The 18293-nt window shown below is 42.4% G+C and overlaps 1 protein-coding gene across 3 annotated transcripts in view; it reads left to right on the forward strand.

The window, feature by feature from the left end:
• The first annotated feature begins 331 nt into the window (after window positions 1-331).
• The window catches only part of RBMS3 (RNA binding motif single stranded interacting protein 3), a 932710-nt gene continuing 914748 nt past the window's right edge, over window positions 332-18293 (forward strand). The window contains exon 1 of one of the 3 annotated variants that reach the window (XM_063922277.1): window positions 332-1102. In XM_063922277.1, the coding sequence (XP_063778347.1) occupies window positions 1028-1102 (75 nt within the window). In that variant the 5' untranslated portion in view covers window positions 332-1027. The remainder of the gene's footprint in view (window positions 1103-18293) is intronic. The other 2 variants (XM_063922278.1, XM_063922276.1) reach the window with 2 other exon arrangements.

The following is an 18293-nucleotide window of genomic DNA, read 5'->3' on the forward strand; positions in this document are numbered from 1 at the left end:
TGTACTTGCATTTTGTCGTTGTAACCTGAACAACACTCAAAAACACAAAAACATTTTTTTTTTAAACCAGCTACTGTCCTTCTTTCCATTCATATATAAGTCTCGGGGAAAAGTTTTCTGTATAATGCCTGTGCTTAGTTAGCACTTTCTTCTCCAGATGAATGGCCTTATTATGCCCTCCACTCTTTTGAAGACAGGTTGTCACCACCAAGCTGGCTTTGAGGTGGTATAGCAGCCAGTAATCCAGCAGCACAACACAGCACATGGGAAAGCTGCTCTCAGGCTGCTGCGAGATAGTAGCCAGCAGAGGGAAGCTGTACTTTGCTTGCAGCAGGCTATTCCTTCTTAGAGGAAACACTGCAGCCTTCTGGACTGCGTCTGCCTCTCCAGGGAGAGGCTGACTGTGCTGTTCCACCCACAGGCTGGAAGGAGGGGGTCTGAATGAAAGACAAGACAAGCCCTAAACACCAAGTCACACCGTCAGGGAGACAGCAGCAGCAACTAGGCTGGAAGGTTTTTTTTCCCTTTCTTTCTTAATTCCTTCCTTTCTTTTTCTTTTTTCCCCCCACCTATCAGGGGGAGGAGAGAGAGACAGAGAGAGAAAGAGAGAGACTGTGAGTAAGGAGGCTCTGCAGGAACCATCTGAGTTACAGCACACACAGCCCTCCTGCTTCCCATCACGGGACTATACTCACCACTGGCTGGATTATACTATATACAAGCTCATTTCATAAATAAGGAGAACATTAAAAATAAAAGGGGGAGGAAGACTGACTGGAAGCATTCTTTGCCTGTTGTTGTTTTTTTTTTATATCTAGAGATCTATATTTTTAAGGATAGATGTTTTTGTTGTTGTTTTGGAATTAAAGATTGCTGAAACAAATAAATACAAGGGCAAAGAACTCCTGGAAGAAGACCGCTGCTTCTGCTGCTGCCAGGGATAGTGGTCTCTGGTTGGGAAGAAGGGCCTGGGGGCATTACACCCTGTCAACGAGTTTTCTGCATCAGATATAAGGATTCCAGCTACATGGGCAAACGTTTGGAACAGCAACCAATGTACCCTCAGTACACGTACTACTACCCTCATTATCTCCAAACCAAGGTATGAGCCAGCACCTCTCCCCCAGCGGTGCCTGTGTGATGTGGTTACCCACGCAGGGGGTGATGGATAGGTGACTGTCACACAGAGCACCAGGAAGGTCATGCAATGTGGATTTGTCACCCCATGTACCAAATCCTCTGATTCTTTTTCTTAATGCTTTTTTTTTATTTCTACATTATACCTTTGTTTCAATGTAATCCTTTGTTGTCTGTCCCAGAGATTATATTGGTCTTTTATATTAGCGTAGAGCTCAGTTTTCTGTTATTCTCTTGACATAGGATGCAGATTGGCTTGGATGTCTCAGTGAGTCTCAGTGGCACTTTAGTGAGATCTGTACAATCTGGGCAGCAGAAAGCATGATCCAGCTGCAGGGGAATTCTGTGCTGATCAACTTTAAATGGGAAATGCACACAGCTAAAAGAGCCAAGACAATCTGATCAAGTGTTGTGTTGCAAGTTTGGGATATTGTAACTGTTTGTAACACAAGTGTGAGGGGAGGATGCAGCACTTTCACTGTCTATCAATAAACAAAAAGAAAAGTCATTCAGTCAATAGGGCTGATTAGTGGATAGTGCACTGCTCACATGTCAGAGGTCAAGGCAAGACAATGACCCGATGGGTCATCTGCACTCACTGGATAGGCGACAGACAACACAGACCTCAGGTTTCTGCCTACACAAAACAGCTAAGTCAGGTGGTCTATTTTACATACTGTATTGTCCTAAACATTGTCTTTTGTAGGAAGAACTTTACCGGCTAGTCTCACTCACAGAGGTGTCTCCTGTTCTGTTGTTTGCAATGTCAAGGTCAATTCCATAAGTATTTGTGCTTTTTAAGACCCTCTCAGTGCAGCAGAAATATTTCTTTGTCTTGTTTTCTACATTCATTCATTCATTGTTACTAGTAGAATTGCCGAAAATGACCAATAATACATAACTCAGACTTTAAAGCTTCATTTAAACATGTGTGGTCACTGTTAAATGAAAATCTAGATGTTTTGTGATAGTATTTAAAAAATACCACAAGTCGACACAGACAAGCAGCATCTGGATCTTGTTACTTTTACATGCTTTCAGCTTCTAGGGCATTTGGTTTCAGTCATCAGCATGCTATAGGGTGAGCCTAAATTCTGTATGGGAGAACCCCAAGTGAGAGCATGTCAGCTCAGTCCTCTGCTGGATAAACAGCTAGCACACGCTTTTATATGCTGACATGCTCCAATGAGCAACAATTACTCAGCGACATACACCCAGACACAATACCCATTAATTAATTATTGTCGTAGCTTTCCAGTTGAATCTCCAGATGTTTTGTGCCACACACTCCACAAATGGAAAAAATGTGTTGTATTTCTGACCATTGGAAGTTATCTGTGTAAGCTGAGAAATGAAGTTTGCAAACTGGGAAAAGTTCGCTCAAAGGGTACCTATCTTCTGCAGTTAGCGGAGGCTGCCATTTTGTGGGGTGACAATATTCAGCCAATCAGTTCACTTGCAACTGAAGATGTCACTGATTATTGAGGTATATGTGTCTCATGCTAAAGGGCTGTCACAAAGTCTAAACTGACAGCAGCTCATGATCATTGGTTCCTCACAAAATATGGTGGCGTCCATGGTGTGTAAGCGACACGTATGGTTTAAACAATAATTATTGTAGGGTATGAAAAAAAAATCTATCTTTGGATGACTACTCTTATTTTTTAAACAATAGACCTGAAAGATGGCCCGACATTTCTATGAACGGATGAGACAGTGGCTAGCATTTATCCTGAATGCTTGATTATCAAAAGATACAGTATTTTACTAATGTGAATTATTAATGATAACCATTAAGGGCTGTGTAATATTATATTCCATTCTCGTTTCCATGGTGAGCTTATAATTGATATAACTTGTACATAATATTCACAATTATGGGAATATCATGTAACCCTAGTATAAACTTCCTTTACAGAAATGGAAGGGCCCTTTACTGTGCACCAGCTGTATGCCAAAGTGCAGTGTGGTTATGTTGTTCTCGCTGTTAGTAATAAGCCAAGGGAAAGCGCCCATTATCAGTGTAATGGGTTCTCTTCAGAACTGGATCTGAATGAATGAAAGAAATAATTGTTGCTTGAGGAATTCAATTTGCACGTTTTAAAACTGCTTTAGGAAATGTTTCAAGAATGCTTCAGTGTTTCCTTTATGTTCCATGAGTGACATCATTTTCATTGTAGATCTTCCCACTTAGCATTAAGAAATTAACACCTTCATCTCTTATGTTTCTAGCCAGGTCTACCTACAGTACTGCTTATTGAAAATGTAATTTTGTGAGCAGTTATTATTATTATTATTATTATTATTATTATCATCATTATGGTTGCTTGTAATACCTGATATTTCTGTTTTAATTGAAGTGATGTACTTGACATCTGAGTATTTGAATGTTTGGCATTTAATTAAATATTTTGAATACCAGTCAACACAGCCATGCATATATTATGTTCTGCAATTAATATGTATGTCAAATAGTAAATCCATTAATACATAACTATAATAATAATAATAATAATAATAATAATATTTAAACAAGAAAAGCAGAGTTAAATACTTTTATATGCATATTGATCTTCCCATATGATTTGTGGAAATTCGGAAATGATTCTCTCCCCCTAATGAAGATAGATATCAGGACCAGAGAACTGTGTGCAAATAATCATGAAAAGAAATTAGGCTCAGTAATTGGCAATGACCTAAATGAAGCAGACTCACTAGGAAATCACATCTACTGATATACTAGTGATTCTTATATCTAATTATCTTTTCCATACAGTATTATGAGAAATTCTTTAACATGGCATACTAATTCCTGCTACTTTTGACGTGACAAAGTGCACTTTTATTTAACCATATCAACTGGTAACTTGAGACTCAGTCTGTTCTACTTTAAATCTGAGACCGAAGAGAAGCAGATCTGTTCTAGGATCTCTCCTTTTTTTCCATCCCATTTGTCCTCTGCAAGTCTGCACCGATTTGTAATCCCAGCTCTGGCTGTGCATCCCCACTCATGCTGACTGAGTGCAGATTTTCCAGACCCATCCCTGCTTAGTAGGTTTACTGCATTTTCCACGTTTGACCATCTGGACATACAGAAGGCCTTGTCGAAAGAATTCCAATATGTAGAAGAGGTATAGCTTCTCTAGCTGGTGGTGTCCTCTGGTGTGAGGTAATAGGTGTAAGGAGTAATTCATCAACCACACACTGATTTCAATCCACAATTCTAACCATCTGCAGCCTAGGCATGTGCCAGTGGCATGCTGATCTCATGATAATATTCTGTGCTTACAGACGCACCGGCTGGCGTGTTTAAAATCTGCTATAAATTATATGGCTTTGTAATATGTACTCTGGATTGTTGGTTAGATTCTTGTGTGTTCACTATTTAAATGTCCAACCTGTCATTGAAAAATCCAAAGTAGTGTTGATTAGTATACATATATGCCACTATATATGCTAAATCTCATTTTTAGAAATGTGATTTTGTGTTCTGGCAGTGTTTCAGTGTCATTCGATTTATTTCTAGTCATTTGTGTACGGATGAGTAGAAGCTGTGCTTGATCAGTGATATTAAACGTGACAGATCTTCCGTTTTGTGCTAATTATTGTTAATTTTGCTTTGATTGCATTATCTGTTATCAGAGATAGAGAATTAAACGTCAGATTGTTGACAGTTCTAGGACAACCCCGTTTGTGATTTTTAAGTATTTGTCTTTCCAGTTTCCCAGACATTATGTAACTGTATATCTAAGTTTGCAAATAATAAACGACAACCCAACCTCTGGAAAATATGTTGCAGAAAAGGCTGTAGGAGTAAACAGGACCTGATGTAAAAATCACAAATGGTGTTAGTGGGTGCAGAGACATTTCACTTTACATCCTTTCAAGGCAGATGAGAGCGGGAGAGTAAAACGCATAGGTTCATTTCAGGTCACGTTGGAAAGGGCCTGGACACAGTTGGCTATACACAGATATGATTTCACACAGCACTTTTCGTCTTTATGAGTACGCTTGGCAAGAACTGCTCATTCACTCACGAACATGCCAGTACTGAGGCTTCCAGGAAGTCAACTCTCCCACCCCCCCCCTTTTTTTTTTTTTAAATTCAGAATTCCTTCTAATGTGTTGTTTTGAAAATGCCTTTAATGGCGGAAATTTATACAAGTAGAACCCGTTGATATTTATCCAAAACTTGATTCCAAGGCTGTGCTAGAATTCTGTTTTCTAAGAGTGTTCAGGGCACAGCTGTATGCAATTAAACAGTGTAATATTAAAAGCATGTGCATAAGAGCTCTATTATGATAGAATTGTTCCATATAAAACGGCTGCTTATGGGAAGAACAGAGGAGCACTGAGCACGTATTGATTCATGCATTGTTGTGTTCTGTGTGTGATCTTTTGGGGATATGTTTTTCAAGTCGGTTTACACACTGGGTTGAGTAGGAGGAAACAACTGTGCAATCTCTGGTCTCAGAAAGCACACAGAATATTTCACCTTTTACGTCATGTGCTCTCGTTATAAAGAAATAACAAAACACTCATTATACATTTTATGTTGCTAATAAATAGTCTTATCTTTATGGTTCCAAAACTGTGGAGCTTGATTTCAATTTAAACCCAGGAATTTGATATCTTAGTTACTCTGGATATCCACTGAGCTTGTTTTATTTTCAGATACTTTTACATAGACCACAATAGCAAAAGAGCTGACAGGGTATGTAGATCAATGGGATTATTTTTAATGCAGGTCACAACTGCTGTCACTGCAAGAAGGGGCACAATTACCTTCATCTAGGCAACTGTTACTGTAATGTTTTAATTGTTCTGTTTAACAATATGCAAACGCAAAAGCACAAAGAAACAAAAAATGTAACGTTTAAATGAAGTGCTAGCTGTGGAACAAGTACTTAAAACACCTGCAGTCTCCTTGCCATGCAGGGGCACCGAGTAAGGGGGGCCACAATGGACCCAAGCTTCTCTAGCAGCAACTTTTTGAATGGGGGGGACCGTAAAACCATGTGACCCAGTATTTGCCACTGCAAGAGGGTAAATTAACAACCCACCAACCATCTTTCGCTTTCAATATATGCACCATAACAATGCGCTGTGCTAAATTTTATATCACTATCCAGATGCTATTTAACTGACAAAGGCAGATGCTCTGATGAATAAACTCTGTTTAGTGCATAGGACTCTTCCTTCATTAGCAGTGCATCATGAATCAGGACATATTGTATCTGCCCTGACAGCTTGGGACAGTCCATTATATCAGGACTGTATTACCAGAATCTGAATAGCTGTTAGAAAGTACTGCTATCTCCTACCTATTCTCTAGCAGATTAGACCCAGTACTACCGGGGTCCCAAACTGTATCGCCAGATCCATAATGTGCCTATATATCCCCCAAGGGCACACATTTTCAGGGGCATCCCACAAATATAAAGTATCTCCTGAATGTGTCTACAGGGGACCACAGCAGATATTGGGATAATGAATCTTTAATAACTGGGGCCTACCACAAAAAATAATAAAATATTAAATATTACACATTAATCAAAACAAACAGCAGTCTTTAGATCAATGTTCAATTGTTTTTATATTACCAATGTATCCCACAGAATTCAAAAATAAAATAAAATACAGTAATAAAAGGAAATCTATCTTACGGGAACATAAGAGATAGGGAACCCTTCTAGAGGAGCTGACACCTCTGTTATGGTAACCATTATAATAATAATGAAAATGCATCTTGAGAGGTTTTGGTGCTAAACTACTTATTGGAACACACAATACCACAATAGTATTAACAAACAAATGAACACTGCCTCGGGCGAGATGGGGGGCCCATGTGAATCTTATGTGCTGGTCCTGTGTGATTCAGGTATAGATAATCATTATAGGTACGACAGCGATTCTGAGATCCCGAACTGTAGGGAATAGTAGGTTTTCTATCACTGCAATAAAAAAAATCTCTTCTATCACTCCAAATTCCAAAACAGAGCCCTCTATGTGGTAGAATAGTTCTGCAAAGGGAGGAATTTTAGTTGTTACTTAAAGCCTAATGAAATTGCCAAATCCATACGTTCATCCTATATATGGCTACTGAGTATGAAAAGGGGTACTGGGCAATTTGAAAATTAAAATAAAATAAATTAGAAAAAAATATACTAGTTTGAATTGAATGCAGTGAATACTGATTGTAACAATAAATTGATGTGTGTATAATAAATAAGCAGTGCCCTTACCGGCAAATTGTGGTGAGAGCACCTTGCAATAGTTTTATTCCTCCCATCTGTCTGCTTTGCCAATTGTGGTGCTGCTATGGGTGGGTTCCAAGATGTGGAGAAGGAGGTATCCACTTTTCCCATCTTATGCTGCGTTCTGGCTTTCTGCTAACAGTACCTGCTGTCCCGAGTAGTCAGGTGACTCCTGTTGCTAAGAGATGCTTACAACTACAGAGGCCTACTGCTACCAAAAGACTTAAATTTGGCTGCTTTGACCCGCTGGAGGCAGGCCACACACTTTATCAGGGAAGTTCTTGTGATATGATGTGTCATTTCTGTGTTGCTAATCTGTGTGGCCCAGATTGGAAGGAAAGAATAACACAAGTGAGTTCACTGACTGGCCAATGCAGCCCAATATGCAACCAGCCTGGGAGGGGGACAGGGCTTGCCAGGGAGGCAGAACCACACATCACTAGGAGCACATAGTATGTGCGGAGAGCAACTGATACATTTTCGGACTAGGGCAAGAAGGACCCTATTTGTGAATGCAGTGGTATCGGCCCATGCTTAAGTAGTGGGGTCAGCCACCCATGGGGTTGTGGCCATCCACTACAAAGCCTTGGCTAATCATTAGAGAGGACATGGTCAGGGTCCCTTTTTAAATATATATAGTAAATACCCATATTTACCAGTTAGAGCATTGCTTATTACATGTACTAGACTGATAACAGCAATTCACCATAGTCCTGGAAATGAAGTATAATGTAACATGAATTATAATGTAACATATAGATAATAATTAATCAAATTATAGTGATTGTGTCTACATATACCATATTAATGCACTCTCTACATGGGAAGCGGTTAAGATATCGCTGCACAGGATCCCGGCAATCACAATGCAAACGCCGGAATCCTGCACAGCAGTACAATGCCGGCGCCAGAATACCGGCAAGCAGTGTAAAATGCAGGATTTCTAGAGGAGGGTTTCCAAATGCAATCCACAATCTCCCACTCTGCATAACATTGGAGCAATTATGGGAGTCCGAGGGAGTGGTAGAAGAACCCAGTAACAACCCTGTATATTAATGTAAACAATGGGTTTTTTATACACTGGAAACTGTATTGAATACAGTATTAATATTTTACACTATAGATTGTCTATAGTATTGGCTGTATCAAACATATTTAAATTATACAATCAATACAGTAAATAAGATAAGTGGCCCTGAAAAGATTAAACATACAGATGGAGCCATGCTCATCTGAGGCGGCTCCATCACAAATGAGCACTCCCGGCGTGACTAGGAGATCCATCCGCCTAGTCACGCTGGAGTGCACAGAGACGCTCCCATTCAGAGAGTCTCTGTCCGGGCGCGCGGACGGAGACACTCCCCATTCAAGTGAATGGGGCACGTCTCCGTCACAAACGCGCGCACCCAGATGGAGATGCCGAGTCCTAGGCGTACCTAGTCGGGCGCACGTAAGCACAGACGGAGCCACAGCTAGCGTGGATCCATCTGTAACATAATAAATAAATACACAAACATAATAGAACCAGTACTGCACTTTCTAACCACACATTCTCCCACCTCATGGTAATGCTCCTCTCTCTTCTTCCTGGCAGCTACTCTCTGGTCCAGTGCACTGTTTGATGACTCAGGTTCACAAACTCAGCAAACTTGGTGGAAGAAGCTGCTACCACTGGGCATGTGCAGCAGCTCTGCTCTGTCACTTGAACTGCATGATTTGCTGGCAGTTCTAGTAATTGTATTATATACCATTGCTATTGTTGTCATAAGTGGAACCACTTGATAAGAGGATGGGGATTTCCGGGCAACCAGAAACCCCCTTGCATTTGTCTATGGCAGGACAGGCTATTCTACCTCTGTCGGTGTCCATAACACCCACAGAGGGAGAATATAACCTGAGGCGAGCGCAGTGAGCCCACAAGGAGCTTACTAGAGCTCGTCCGCTACCGGCATACTGGTTGCCAGGATACTGCTGTTGGTATACTGACACCCTGCCCATCGGTATTTCATACCAAACCCCTCTTTATATGATAGGGTAACCCAGGACTGACGCTCAGTGTCTAAAACTCAATGTGCATTATATTCCATTGTAAAAAATAATAATAATATTAGAGATGAGCGGGTTCGGTTCCTCTGAATCCGAACCCGCCCGAACTTCATGTTTTTTCTCACGGGTCCGAGCGACTCGGATCTTCCCGCCTTGCTCGGTTAACCCGAGCGCGCCCGAACGTCATCATGACGCTGTCGGATTCTCGCGAGGCTCGGATTCTATCGCGAGACTCGGATTCTATATAAGGAGCCGCGCGTCGCCGCCATTTTCACACGTGCATTGAGATTGATAGGGAGAGGACGTGGCTGGCGTCCTCTCCATTTAGATTATAAGAGAGAGAGATTTACTGGAGCTTAGGACTAGGAGGAGTACTGTAGAAGTGTAGAGAGTGCAGAGAGTTTACTAGTGAGTGACCACCAGACAGTGCAGTTTATTTAATATATCCGTTCTCTGCCTGAAAAAAGTGATACACACAGTGACTCAGTCACATACCATATCTGTGTGCACTGCTCAGGCTCAGCCCAGTGTGCTGCATCATCTATATATATTATATATCTGTCTGACTGCTCAGCTCACACAGCTTATAATTGTGGGGGAGACTGGGGAGCACTGCAGTGCCCGTTATAGGTTATAGCAGGAGCCAGGAGTACATAATATTATATAGTGAGTGACCACCAGACAGTGCAGTTTATTTAATATATCCGTTCTCTGCCTGAAAAAAGCGATACACACAGTGACTCAGTCACATACCATATCTGTGTGCACTGCTCAGGCTCAGCCCAGTGTGCTGCATCATCTATATATATTATATATCTGTCTGACTGCTCAGCTCACACAGCTTATAATTGTGGGGGAGACTGGGGAGCACTGCAGTGCCAGTTATAGGTTATAGCAGGAGCCAGGAGTACATAATATTATATTAAAATTAAACAGTGCACACTTTTGCTGCAGGAGTGCCACTGCCAGTGTGACTGACCAGTGACCTGACCACACTGACCACCAGTATAGTTAGTAGTATACTTATATTGTGATTGCCTGAAAAAGTTAAACACTCGTCGTGTGACTTCACTTGTGTGTTTTTTTTTTTTTATTCTATAAAAATAAAACTCATTCTGCTGACAGACAGTGTCCAGCAGGTCCGTCATTATATAATATATAATATATACCTGTCCGGCTGCAGTAGTGATATATATATATTTTTTATATAATTTATCATCCAGTCGCAGCAGACACAGTACGGTAGTTCACGGCTGTGGCTACCTCTGTGTCTGCACTCGGCAGGCAGTCCGTCCATAATTATATACCACCTAACCGTGGTTTTTTTTTCTTCTTTATACATACATACTACTACGACATCTCTTTATCAACCAGTCTATATTAGCAGCAGACACAGTACAGTACGGTAGTTCACGGCTGTGGCTACCTCTGTGTCTGCACTCGTCAGGCAGTCCGTCCATAATTGTATACCACCTAACCGTGGTTTTTTTTTCTTTCTTCTTTATACATACATAGTTACATAGACATCTCTTTATCAACCAGTCTATATTAGCAGCAGACACAGTACAGTACGGTAGTTCACGGCTGTGGCTACCTCTGTGTCTGCACTCGGCAGGCAGTCCGTCCATAATTGTATACCACCTAACCGTGGTTTTTTTTCTTTCTTCTTTATACATACATAGTTACATAGACATCTCTTTATCAACCAGTCTATATTAGCAGCAGACACAGTACAGTACGGTAGTTCACGGCTGTGGCTACCTCTGTGTCTGCACTCGGCAGGCAGTCCGTCCATAATTGTATACCACCTAACCGTGGTTTTTTTTTCTTTCTTCTTTATACATACATAGTTACATAGACATCTCTTTATCAACCAGTCTATATTAGCAGCAGACACAGTACAGTACGGTAGTTCACGGCTGTGGCTACCTCTGTGTCTGCACTCGGCAGGCAGTCCGTCCATAATTGTATACCACCTAACCGTGGTTTTTTTTTCTTTCTTCTTTATACATACATAGTTACATAGACATCTCTTTATCAACCAGACTATATTAGCAGCAGACACAGTACAGTACGGTAGTTCACGGCTGTGGCTACCTCTGTGTCTGCACTCGGCAGGCAGTCCGTCCATAATTGTATACCACCTAACCGTGGTTTTTTTTTCTTTCTTCTTTATACATACATAGTTACATAGACATCTCTTTATCAACCAGTCTATATTAGCAGCAGACACAGTACAGTACGGTAGTTCACGGCTGTGGCTGCCTCTGTGTCTGCACTCGGCAGGCAGTCCGTCCATAATTGTATACCACCTAACCGTGGTTTTTTTTTCTTCTTTATACATACATACTACTACGACATCTCTTTATCAACCAGTCTATATTATTAGCAGCAGACACAGTACAGTACGGTAGTTCACGGCTGTGGCTACCTCTGTGTCTGCACTCGGCAGGCAGTCCGTCCATAATTGTATACCACCTAACCGTGGTTTTTTTTTCTTTCTTCTTTATACATACATAGTTACATAGACATCTCTTTATCAACCAGTCTATATTAGCAGCAGACACAGTACAGTACGGTAGTTCACGGCTGTGGCTACCTCTGTGTCTGCACTCGGCAGGCAGTCCGTCCATAATTGTATACCACCTAACCGTGGTTTTTTTTTCTTTCTTCTTTATACATACATAGTTACATAGACATCTCTTTATCAACCAGTCTATATTAGCAGCAGACACAGTACAGTACGGTAGTTCACGGCTGTGGCTACCTCTGTGTCTGCACTCGGCAGGCAGTCCGTCCATAATTGTATACCACCTAACCGTGGTTTTTTTTTCTTTCTTCTTTATACATACATAGTTACATAGACATCTCTTTATCAACCAGTCTATATTATTAGCAGCAGACACAGTACAGTACGGTAGTTCACGGCTGTGGCTACCTCTGTGTCTGCACTCGGCAGGCAGTCCGTCCATAATTGTATACCACCTAACCGTGGTTTTTTTTTCTTTCTTCTTTATACATACATACTACTACGACATCTCTTTATCAACCAGTCTATATTATTAGCAGCAGACACAGTACAGTACGGTAGTTCACGGCTGTGGCTACCTCTGTGTCTGCACTCGGCAGGCAGTCCGTCCATAATTGTATACCACCTAACCGTGGTTTTTTGTTCTTTCTTCTTTATACATACATACTACTACGACATCTCTTTATCAACCAGTCTATATTATTAGCAGCAGACACAGTACAGTACGGTAGTTCACGGCTGCTGCACTCGGCAGGCAGTCCGTCCATAATTGTATACCACCTAACCGTGGTTTTTTTTTCTTTCTTCTTTATACATACATAGTTACATAGACATCTCTTTATCAACCAGTCTATATTAGCAGCAGACACAGTACAGTACGGTAGTTCACGGCTGTGGCTACCTCTGTGTCTGCACTCGGCAGGCAGTCCATAATTGTATACTAGTATCCATCTCCATTGTTTACCTGAGGTGCCTTTTAGTTGTGCCTATTAAAATATGGAGAACAAAAATGTTGAGGTTCCAAAATTAGGGAAAGATCAAGATCCACTTCCACCTCGTGCTGAAGCTGCTGCCACTAGTCATGGCCGAGACGATGAAATGCCAGCAACGTCGTCTGCCAAGGCCGATGCCCAATGTCATAGTACAGAGCATGTCAAATCCAAAACACCAAATATCAGTAAAAAAAGGACTCCAAAACCTAAAATAAAATTGTCGGAGGAGAAGCGTAAACTTGCCAATATGCCATTTACCACACGGAGTGGCAAGGAACGGCTGAGGCCCTGGCCTATGTTCATGGCTAGTGGTTCAGCTTCACATGAGGATGGAAGCACTCAGCCTCTCGCTAGAAAACTGAAAAGACTCAAGCTGGCAAAAGCACCGCAAAGAACTGTGCGTTCTTCGAAATCCCAAATCCACAAGGAGAGTCCAATTGTGTCGGTTGCGATGCCTGACCTTCCCAACACTGGACGTGAAGAGCATGCGCCTTCCACCATTTGCACGCCCCCTGCAAGTGCTGGAAGGAGCACCCGCAGTCCAGTTCCTGATAGTCAGATTGAAGATGAAGATGTTGAAGTACACCAGGATGAGGAGGATATGGGTGTTGCTGGCGCTGGGGAGGAAATTGACCAGGAGGATTCTGATGGTGAGGTGGTTTGTTTAAGTCAGGCACCCGGGGAGACACCTGTTGTCCGTGGGAGGAATATGGCCGTTGACATGCCTGGTGAAAATACCAAAAAAATCAGCTCTTCAGTGTGGAGGTATTTCAACAGAAAAGCGGACAACAGGTGTCAAGCCGTGTGTTGCCTTTGTCAAGCTGTAATAAGTAGGGGTAAGGACGTTAACCACCTCGGAACATCCTCCCTTATACGTCACCTGCAGCGCATTCATAATAAGTCAGTGACAAGTTCAAAAACTTTGGGCGACAGCGGAAGCAGTCCACTGACCAGTAAATCCCTTCCTCTTGTAACCAAGCTCACGCAAACCACCCCACCAACTCCCTCAGTGTCAATTTCCTCCTTCCCCAGGAATGCCAATAGTCCTGCAGGCCATGTCACTGGCAATTCTGACGAGTCCTCTCCTGCCTGGGATTCCTCCGATGCATCCTTGCGTGTAACGCCTACTGCTGCTGGCGCTGCTGTTGTTGCTGCTGGGAGTCGATGGTCATCCCAGAGGGGAAGTCGTAAGCCCACTTGTACTACTTCCAGTAAGCAATTGACTGTCCAACAGTCCTTTGCGAGGAAGATGAAATATCACAGCAGTCATCCTGCTGCAAAGCGGATAACTGAGGCCTTGACAACTATGTTGGTGTTAGACGTGCGTCCGGTATCCGCCGTTAGTTCACAGGGAACTAGACAATTTATTGAGGCAGTGTGCCCCCGTTACCAAATACCATCTAGGTTCCACTTCTCTAGGCAGGCGATACCGAGAATGTACACGGACGTCAGAAAAAGACTCACCAGTGTCCTAAAAAATGCAGTTGTACCCAATGTCCACTTAACCACGGACATGTGGACAAGTGGAGCAGGGCAGGGTCAGGACTATATGACTGTGACAGCCCACTGGGTAGATGTATGGACTCCCGCCGCAAGAACAGCAGCGGCGGCACCAGTAGCAGCATCTCGCAAACGCCAACTCTTTCCTAGGCAGGCTACGCTTTGTATCACCGCTTTCCAGAATACGCACACAGCTGAAAACCTCTTACGGCAACTGAGGAAGATCATCGCGGAATGGCTTACCCCAATTGGACTCTCCTGTGGATTTGTGGCATCGGACAACGCCAGCAATATTGTGTGTGCATTAAATATGGGCAAATTCCAGCACGTCCCATGTTTTGCACATACCTTGAATTTGGTGGTGCAGAATTTTTTAAAAAACGACAGGGGCGTGCAAGAGATGCTGTCGGTGGCCAGAAGAATTGCGGGACACTTTCGGCATACAGGCACCACGTACAGAAGACTGGAGCACCACCAAAAACTACTGAACCTGCCCTGCCATCATCTGAAGCAAGAAGTGGTAACGAGGTGGAATTCAACCCTCTATATGCTTCAGAGGTTGGAGGAGCAGCAAAAGGCCATTCAAGCCTATACAATTGAGCACGATATAGTAGGTGGAATGCACCTGTCTCAAGCGCAGTGGAGAATGATTTCAACGTTGTGCAAGGTTCTGATGCCCTTTGAACTTGCCACACGTGAAGTCAGTTCAGACACTGCCAGCCTGAGTCAGGTCATTCCCCTCATCAGGCTTTTGCAGAAGAAGCTGGAGACATTGAAGGAGGAGCTAACACGGAGCGATTCCGCTAGGCATGTGGGACTTGTGGATGGAGCCCTTAATTCGCTTAACAAGGATTCACGGGTGGTCAATCTGTTGAAATCAGAGCACTACATTTTGGTCACCGTGCTCGATCCTAGATTTAAAGCCTACCTTGGATCTCTCTTTCCGGCAGACACAAGTCTGCTGGGGTTGAAAGACCTGCTGGTGACAAAATTGTCAAGTCAAGCGGAACGCGACCTGTCAACATCTCCTCCTTCACATTCTCCCGCAACTGGGGGTGCGAGGAAAAGGCTCAGAATTCCGAGCCCACCCGCTGGCGGTGATGCAGGGCAGTCTGGAGCGACTGCTGATGCTGACATCTGGTCCGGACTGAAGGACCTGACAACGATTACGGACATGTCGTCTACTGTCACTGCATATGATTCTCTCAACATTGATAGAATGGTGGAGGATTATATGAGTGACCGCATCCAAGTAGGCACGTCACACAGTCCGTACTTATACTGGCAGGAAAAAGAGGCAATTTGGAGGCCCTTGCACAAACTGGCTTTATTCTACCTAAGTTGCCCTCCCACAAGTGTGTACTCCGAAAGAGTGTTTAGTGCCGCCGCTCACCTTGTCAGCAATCGGCGTACGAGGTTACATCCAGAAAATGTGGAGAAGATGATGTTCATTAAAATTAATTATAATCAATTCCTCCGCGGAGACATTGACCAGCAGCAATTGCCTCCACAAAGTACACAGGGAGCTGAGATGGTGGATTCCAGTGGGGACGAATTGATAATCTGTGAGGAGGGGGATGTACACGGTGATATATCGGAGGGTGATGATGAGGTGGACATCTTGCCTCTGTAGAGCCAGTTTGTGCAAGGAGAGATTAATTGCTTCTTTTTTGGGGGGGGTCCAAACCAACCCGTCATATCAGTCACAGTCGTGTGGCAGACCCTGTCACTGAAATGATGGGTTGGTTAAAGTGTGCATGTCCTGTTTTGTTTATACAACATAAGGGTGGGTGGGAGGGCCCAAGGACAATTCCATCTTGCACCTCTTTTTTCTTTTCTTTTTCTTTGCATCATGTGCTGATTGGGGAGGGTTTTTTGGAAGGGACATCCTGCGTGACACTGCAGTGCCACTCCTAAATGGGCCCGGTGTTTGTGTCGGCCACTAGGGTCGCTAATCTTACTCACACAGTCAGCTACCTCATTGCGCCTCTTTTTTTCTTTGCGTCATGTGCTGTTTGGGGAGGGTTTTTTGGAAGGGACATCCTGCGTGACACTGCAGTGCCACTCCTAGATGGGCCCGGTGTTTGTGTCGGCCACTAGGGTCGCTAATCTTACTCACACAGCTACCTCATTGCGCCTCTTTTTTTCTTTGCGTCATGTGCTGTTTGGGGAGGGTTTTTTGGAAGGGCCATCCTGCGTGACACTGCAGTGCCACTCCTAGATGGGCCCGGTGTTTGTGTCGGCCACTAGGGTCGCTAATCTTACTCACACAGCTACCTCATTGCGCCTCTTTTTTTCTTTGCGTCATGTGCTGTTTGGGGAGGGTTTTTTGGAAGGGACATCCTGCGTGACACTGCAGTGCCACTCCTAGATGGGCCCGGTGTTTGTGTCGGCCACTAGGGTCGCTTATCTTACTCACACAGCGACCTCGGTGCAAATTTTAGGACTAAAAATAATATTGTGAGGTGTGAGGTATTCAGAATAGACTGAAAATGAGTGTAAATTATGGTTTTTGAGGTTAATAATACTTTGGGATCAAAATGACCCCCAAATTCTATGATTTAAGCTGTTTTTTAGTGTTTTTTGAAAAAAACACCCGAATCCAAAACACACCCGAATCCGACAAAAAAAATTCGGTGAGGTTTTGCCAAAACGCGTTCGAACCCAAAACACGGCCGCAGAACCGAACCCAAAACCAAAACACAAAACCCGAAAAATTTCAGGCGCTCATCTCTAAATAATATATATATATATATATATATATATATATATATATATATATATCAACTATCTAAGCTCTTTCCACTCGGATGACTTGATTGTATTTTAGTAAATGAATACTGCAATTCCAATCACTGGCAGGAACTATATTCATTTTAATTGTCAGGAATGCAAATCTTGATGTAGTAGCTATAGAAGCAAACCAACCACCCATGTAACTAGATGTATCATCAGTGATAAAATGGAGAGTGATAAACTCTCAGCCAACCAGCTCCTAACTGTCATTTTTCAAATGGCTTGTGACATGGCAGTTAGGAGCTGATTGGCTGGTACTTTATCTCTCTCCATTTAATTACTTTTCTAACTCTTAGTGGAGCTGGTGAATTTAACGGAATATGCCCTTTAACTAACCTAAATATTGGGTGTCCCACCTATTTTGTTTTCAACCATAATTTCTCAACTTTAACTCTCTACTGTAGACTTTGAGTTCATGGCACGCTGGTACTTGTAGTTCAACCACAGCTCTAATTTAACATATTGCTATAATTGTATTACCATTAAGACATTTCTTATATAAAACTATATATGTTTTCTGCAGTTTACAAGGACGTAGAGTGAAAAAGTTCTTTCAAATGAACCTACTGTAACTGAATAAGAATAACTAACTAACTAACTAACTAACTAAATTATCCATTGAAGCAACATGTAGCAAATTAGAGGTTTCTTTGCAAACTTCCTTGAAATATGGCCATGGGCTGATTATTATATTTGCTGCAGTTGAAAATGAAAAATTGGAATTTAAATCTTTGCTTAATATTCTGTGAAATGCTTATGTTTGTCTTGAAGGGAGAAAAGAACGCCTCAGTAATAGCATCACTCATTTAACTCATATATCAGTTATTTTCCTCAATTAAGAATTAACAGCATTTAAAATACATGCCGGAATCATGTCACATAATATTGTAATAATCCAATGACAAGTGAGGCATTACATAACAACTGAGAGAACTGTAGCAATGGAACTATATCAAATGGACCATATAAATATTAGTATTAGTAATGATCTATGTGATTAGGGAGATACTGTACAAGAATATATTAATGAAAATA

The sequence above is a fragment of the Pseudophryne corroboree genome, chromosome 5, assembly GCF_028390025.1.
Source record: "Pseudophryne corroboree isolate aPseCor3 chromosome 5, aPseCor3.hap2, whole genome shotgun sequence".
NCBI lineage: Eukaryota > Metazoa > Chordata > Amphibia > Anura > Myobatrachidae > Pseudophryne > Pseudophryne corroboree.